Source organism: Nicotiana sylvestris, chromosome 1 (genome assembly GCF_000393655.2).
Source record: "Nicotiana sylvestris chromosome 1, ASM39365v2, whole genome shotgun sequence".
NCBI lineage: Eukaryota > Viridiplantae > Streptophyta > Magnoliopsida > Solanales > Solanaceae > Nicotiana > Nicotiana sylvestris.
In genome coordinates, this window is record NC_091057.1 from 30,154,888 (window position 1) to 30,161,364 (window position 6,477).

General features: G+C 34.8%; 1 protein-coding gene across 4 annotated transcripts; it reads left to right on the forward strand.

Moving 5' to 3' along the window:
* The first annotated feature begins 3,296 nt into the window (after nucleotides 1-3,296).
* LOC104217886 (uncharacterized) lies at nucleotides 3,297-5,663 on the forward strand. 4 transcript variants are annotated; one of them, XM_070158688.1, is made up of 6 exons: nucleotides 3,297-3,527; nucleotides 3,734-3,948; nucleotides 4,174-4,279; nucleotides 4,392-4,493; nucleotides 4,639-4,698; nucleotides 4,840-5,663. In XM_070158688.1, exons 2-6 carry the CDS (start codon nucleotides 3,749-3,751, stop codon nucleotides 5,071-5,073), a joined length of 702 nt encoding a protein of 233 aa, XP_070014789.1. In that variant the 5' UTR covers nucleotides 3,297-3,527; nucleotides 3,734-3,748; the 3' UTR covers nucleotides 5,074-5,663. The 4 variants fall into 4 exon arrangements, with proteins under 4 accessions (XP_070014789.1, XP_070014797.1, XP_070014793.1 ...); XM_070158696.1 differs by having other exon boundaries at nucleotides 3,807-3,948; XM_009768244.2 differs by lacking the exon at nucleotides 3,297-3,527 and adding an exon at nucleotides 3,653-3,733 and having other exon boundaries at nucleotides 3,807-3,948.
* The last annotated feature ends 814 nt before the right edge of the window (nucleotides 5,664-6,477 follow it).

Below are 6,477 nucleotides of genomic sequence, written 5' to 3' on the forward strand. Positions count from 1 at the left end.
AAGAACTAAATGAAGTTCAAGAACAGGTTAATGAACCAGTTCCAAACCAAATTGAACAACAACCAAATCCAGCACAAGGTGAATAGGTTGTACAAGTACCTCTTAGAAGGTCTACACGAGAACGTCATGTACCAACTAGATAAAATTTAATAGTACAAGATGATGTATCAAATGAGGTTGATCATAATGATGATGACCCTAAGACCTATGAAGAGGCTATACAAAGTTCTGATTATGAGAAGTGGCAAAAGGCCATGGAATCCGAAATGGAATCTATGAAGGAAAATAAAGTATGGACTTTAGTTGAACCTTCAAAGGATATAAAACCTATAGGTTGTAAATGGGTTTTTAAGAAAAAAATTGGAGCAGACGGAAAGGTGGAGACCTACAAAGCCCGTCTTGTTGCCAAGGGATATCATCAGAAAGAAGGAGTCGACTATGACGAGACTTTCTCTTCTGTGGCAATGCTCAAATCAATTCGGAATTTTCTTGCTATAGCAACATACTATGATTATGAAATATGACAAATGAATGTGAAAATAGCTTTCCTTAATGGTGAGCTAGAAGAGGATGTGTACATGACATAACTTGAAGGTTTCACATCGTCGTCTGATCATAATAAAATTTGTAAGATACAGAGATCCATTTATGGACTAAAGCAAGCTTCTCGAAGTTGGAATATTCGATTTAACAAGACAATTGAAAAGTTTAATTTTGTTAGATGCGAAGAAGAACCGTGTGTGTACAAAAAGGTTAGTGGGAGCACAATTATATTCTTAGTGTTGTATGTTGATGATATATTGCTCATAGGGAATGACATATTGGCATTGCAAAGTACCAAGATTTGACTATCTGAACAGTTCTCCATGAAAGACTTGGGAGAAGCAGCTTATATATTAGGAATAAAGATCTATAAAGATAGATCTAGGAAGCTGCTTGGACTTTCCCAGTCTTTGTACATTGATACCATCTTAAAGAGGTATAATATGGATAATTCCAAAAGAGGCTATCTACTGATAGGCACTAGAATTACTCTCAGTAGGGAGGATTGTCCTAAAACACCTGAAGAGGGAGAACGCATGAGTAGGATCCCATACGTTAGTGCAGTGGGAGCTATCATGTATACCATGACATGTACACGTCCTGATGTGGCTTATGCACTTGGATGACTAGTCGCTATCAGGCAAATCCTGATGAGGAACATTGGAAGGTGGTGGAGACCATTCTTAAGTACTTAAGAAGGACTAAAGACCAATTCCTCATCTATGGAGATTCTGAGTTGAAACTTGAAGGTTATACTGATGCAAGTTCTCTTCAGATAGAGATGATAGCAAATCTATTTCTGGTTATGTATTCACCTTAAATGGTGGTGCAGTGAGTTTGAAAAGTTCCAAACAAGCTATAGTAGCTGATTCAGTGACTGAAGCAGAATATATAGCAGCTAGTGAAGCTGCTAAGGAAGTTGTATGGATGAAAAAGTTCTGAACTGAACTTGGTGTGGTTCATTCAATAGAAGGTGCGATTCCACTCTTGTGTGACAAAACTGGAGCCATTGCTCAAGCAAAAGAACCAAGATCACACCAAAAATCAAAACATGTTCTGCGAAGGTATCACTTGATAAGAGAGATCATTGAACGTGGAGACATCGAGATTCAAAAGGTTGATGGAAAGGAAAATGTTGCAGACCCATTCACTAAAGCTCTTGGCGCAAAGGAGTTTGACAAGCACAAGTGGAAATTGGGAATGAAGTACAAGAGCGATTGGCTCTAATGCAAGTGGGAGATTGTTAGGGATATAGTAGATATCCCCTAGATCCAATATCATATTTGATGTTTTGAACATATTTTTATAAAATATATATGGCATTTGATATTCTTTTATCATTGTTATTAATTGCTTGATTAATTTGATAAGGTCCTTGATTAAATTTTGAGACTTGACATTGTGATGGAGATCATGATAATGAGAGTAAAGTTTCTTATAATTTAATCTAAATTTGTTCTTGATCGTAGGATTATTAATTTGGACATTAGTAATCCGGTTAGATCAATATTTATGTGATCGTCTTTATGGGATAAAGATTAGTTGATCTCATTAACTAAATTACATAGATAGATGATGCATATAGAGATATGATCATTGAACCGACTCATTGGATAATTCCTAATGGTTAGAATTACCATAAACTATCAATAGGATATTCTCTTGAAGAATGTGATGCAACCGTTTCCTTTGACCTGAGATCGTCATAGTAATTGATAAGTTATTTATTGTGCTTTGATACTAGATACCTATGGCCCTAGGGTGATAGTTGAAAGGATATTGGGTATGATTAAATGCTTGTAGAATTAGTGATTGTTCAAGATGGAATCTGTCAACTCTTGGTAATGAGTTTAAGCTCCATGTTGTCATGAATTATGAACGACCAAATTAAGACCTTGGCCAGGGCAATTGAATGAAAGAAGAAACGAGTTGCTTAGGTCATTCAATGGTCGATTATATTTGATTTGAGCACATAGTTGGTCGCCTATTAGGATTTGACAGTTGAACCATATCCTAGGGTGATCCAAAGCTATAAGGACAGAAGGAATTACTACATTATTCTTCTACTGGTTCTTGAGAGTAAATTGTATACTTCATGCTATCTGGTCGTTAAGGAGTATTGTCAGACGCCACCCTTGATTAGTATATTGATGTGATCAATTTACTACCGATTTAGTATTGAACCTATGGGGTCGCACACTAACGAGTGTTCTGATCTTTGCTAAAAGATTAATTAACTTATTATTTGATAATTAAATTAAGGAATTTAATTAGTCAAATAGATTTAGTTATTAGTCCAAATGAAATATTATTATATTCTTTACTAGCACAGAGGATATAATTAATATTGTGAACGAATTGAAGTTTTCTATTTGGAATAAAAAATTAAATAATATCTCTTATTTGAAATATATATGTGATACATATTTAGTACTCATACTTAATATTATTTATATATGGGATGTATATAAATATTAATAAAGACTATTTGTTATGTCCAATTGGAATTGGACTAACGAAGAAAGTCCTAAAGGACATCACCAGTTTCTTACCTATATGGAATGGGATTGAAATTTTCCCATTAAAAATTATGGAAAGAAAAGTCCAATTTCATATTTGGTTAAGTCACGTCTTTCTTTTTGCCCATACCAACGCTTCTGACTTTTCCTTATTCTATTGGAAAAGTATTATTTACGTGATACATATATGTATATATTTAAATTACGGTGAAAAACGAAGGACGGTACAAAAGGGTTTGGCAGAGCTACACAAATAAAGAGAGAGCATACTTTGAGAAGGAAAATTAGTTTCCTTGTACCGTTCCGAAAAAGCTGAAATTTTGAGAAAATTCAGTCAGGTGTTTTCATTCAATTTGTTTACGGGTTTCATTAATCAAAGAGTTGATAGCAAGGATCGGTCTCGGTGTGGATACGCATAGAGTCTTCGCACTATCGAAGAATTTGAAACGAGACTTTCTTCACCAGGTACGTCTTAGATCCGATCTTTGACATGTAAATAAATTTTAAACACGAAAGGATCTTCCTAGGATTGTTATTGTCTTCCGCTGCGTGTTACGAACTCCTATACGCAATCCTTCAAATTATTGATTCATATGATCTACATTCGCCCCTGCACTAAAGGGCGGGCTCATGAATTCGACATGTTAATGCTGAAATGGTGTAATTGACAGGTAACTTATCCAAATATGATGGAATTTTTTGAGTTCCTCGGAGTTATGGAGATCTCTAATATGTCATTTTCAGTGAGCTTAGACCAAGGCCGTGGTTGCAAATGGGGTACCCGAAATGGAATCTCTAGTTTGTTTGCACAGAAGAAGAATGTCTTGAATCCATATTTTTGGCAAATGATTAGAGAAATTATCAAGTTCAAGCAGGATGTCATAAGGTACCAATAACTTATTTGTCTTTAAATATGCCTTCTTATTTGAGCAATTTGTTGATTTACTCATCCCATTAGAAATTTAGAGCACAGAGTCTTCTTTGTTCATGCATTTGATTAAAATGGACTAGATCGTTCTGTTTTGTATGCTTTCTTTATATATGTGTCAAGGAAAGAGCTATCTCCAATGAAGTTTATTTCATCACGAATGTGTTTCTGATCACATTGCAGTTACCTTGAAGCACTCGACAACAATCCTGACATTGGTCGCGATGAAACAATAGGGCAATTTATTAAGTCAAATGGCTGTTCGGAGTTATTTCTGAAGGCTTATCTGGTGAGTGGTGACAGTGCGATTGTCGTAGTTATTGATTTGATAGGTGCAATACGCTTTTTGTTCACTCAACAAATTGTCCTTGCTATAAGCAATTTACTCATATGTTTCACAGATTCCAATATGTTCTTCAATCTGGTCCTGTCCCCTAGAAGGAGTAATGGGCTTTTCTGTTTATTACATTCTTTCATTCTTCCGCAACCACCATCTTCTTCAGGTTCTTCCACTCATCAACTGTTCAATTAGCGTACTTTGTGTGTAGATTATACCCAATTGTTAAATGCAAGAGACTGAATTTGAATGCTTACATATATCATTTTATTATACTTGTGCCTAAGGGTGCTTTTGTTCTTTATTTAAAGCTCTTTGGTCTCCCTCAGTTGCTCACTGTAAGATGGGGATCACATACATCTATAAACAAGGTGAATTTTATTCATAGATACCACAAAGTTTTTACTATTTCCCCGAGAAAAATTTCAGGCAATTACCAATTTTCACTTTCTTGCATGATATGTTAAGCATGTGTCATCCTTGAGAGTATTTGATGGGGACATTGAATGTAGGTTAAGGATGAGCTGGAGAAGAGAGGTTGCCAAATAAGAAGTGGTTGTGAATTAAATTCTGTATCGACAGATGAAGAAGGTCTAGTTTGGTTTTATTTTTGGCTTGTTTCAAGAGTTCATCGTGCTGATTATTTTATCATAATAGTAGATGAGCATATATCTGTTGGAAAATGGATAGGTTATTACCTAATGGAAATTTATTTAATGAAAAGACCCTTATCACTTTGTGTTTAAAATGGTCCTTTATAGCGAAACTAGAAATGAGGAAGATAGGTTTTCATTGATATCCATTAGTGTTTTTTTTACAACATTGGTGTTAGCGCCAGTTTATGCACATATCGACTATTCTACAGGGTACTTGCTATCTCCCACCGGTGTAGATAACGAGTAACTCTATTCATTAAGGCTTAGGCAGATGGGAAAAAATCACCTAGTGTTCCCTGGTCTTCAATTTTTGCACTCACCTTATTGATCAGTATGTCATACCCTTGGGTGCATATTTATTAGTGTTTTCGTCTTTACTTTCTTGTTTCTTTTGATAGGATTCCTAATCTGCAATTTCATTTTCCCTCTATTTTACTACCATATCTTCCCTATTTGACCACAAGTATAAAAGTGGGGTTGTTGGCGGGGGGGGGGTAGGAAGGCTAACTAGAGAATAAAAAGACATTAGTGGATGTGACTGATGATAAAAAATCATTATGTTGACTAAGTTATGTTGGCTTCTAGCTTGTTGATTTGTAAAGAACATGTGTTACTTAGTTTATATGCATTTTATGATATTTTTTCAAGAGATAGTGATCTAGATAGAATTAATTTGGTGCTTATCTAGGGAAAAAGCTTCAGTCAGATGTATGTTACCCTCACATAGAGCTACGAACTACTCGTGATTCTAACTGTGAAAGGAAGAACCCTTGCAGGTTGTACCATAGCTTGCAATGATGGTGCCAAAGAAGTATATAATGGATGCATAAATTTAGTGATGGCAATTGGGGCGGGGCAGGGCAGGGTGGGGCAGGGCAACCTTTGACCCACTAAGATTTTGATCCGCCCTGCCCTGCGCTGTTTAGCCTTATTCCAAAATTTTGCCCTGTTAAGCCCTGCCCCGTTTAGATTCATTTTCATTTTTTTTTTCATTTTCCAGTAAATACTTTATCTTACCCGTATATTTATACCAAAGAAAAACAAAGAACATCATCTTTATTTTAAACCATCATCTTAGAAGATTAACGTGTTATTTGGTTTTTAACCATCATCTTCGAAGATTAACTATGAGAAGATACATAATTTTTAACATGTATTGAAATATTGCAATTATATTTCAATATTTGTTGCAATTATATTTCTTTCAATATTTCAATATTTCAATTATATTGCAATTATATTTGTTTCTTAATTGTCAATATTTGTCTTTATAAATATTGACAATTAAGAAGGGACTTCGGCATTCTTTTTAAAATTTTATCACGAATTATAAATTGCGAACAATTAAAGTTGGCATTAATAAATGTCACGGTTGAAAATCATACAACACATGGCTTCTCTCACTCTCAAGATAACGCATAGTATGTATACTTTAGATTGTCTATTTCTTTAATTGTAGCTTTCATGTTACATTCATTAATACGTAGAAAATTC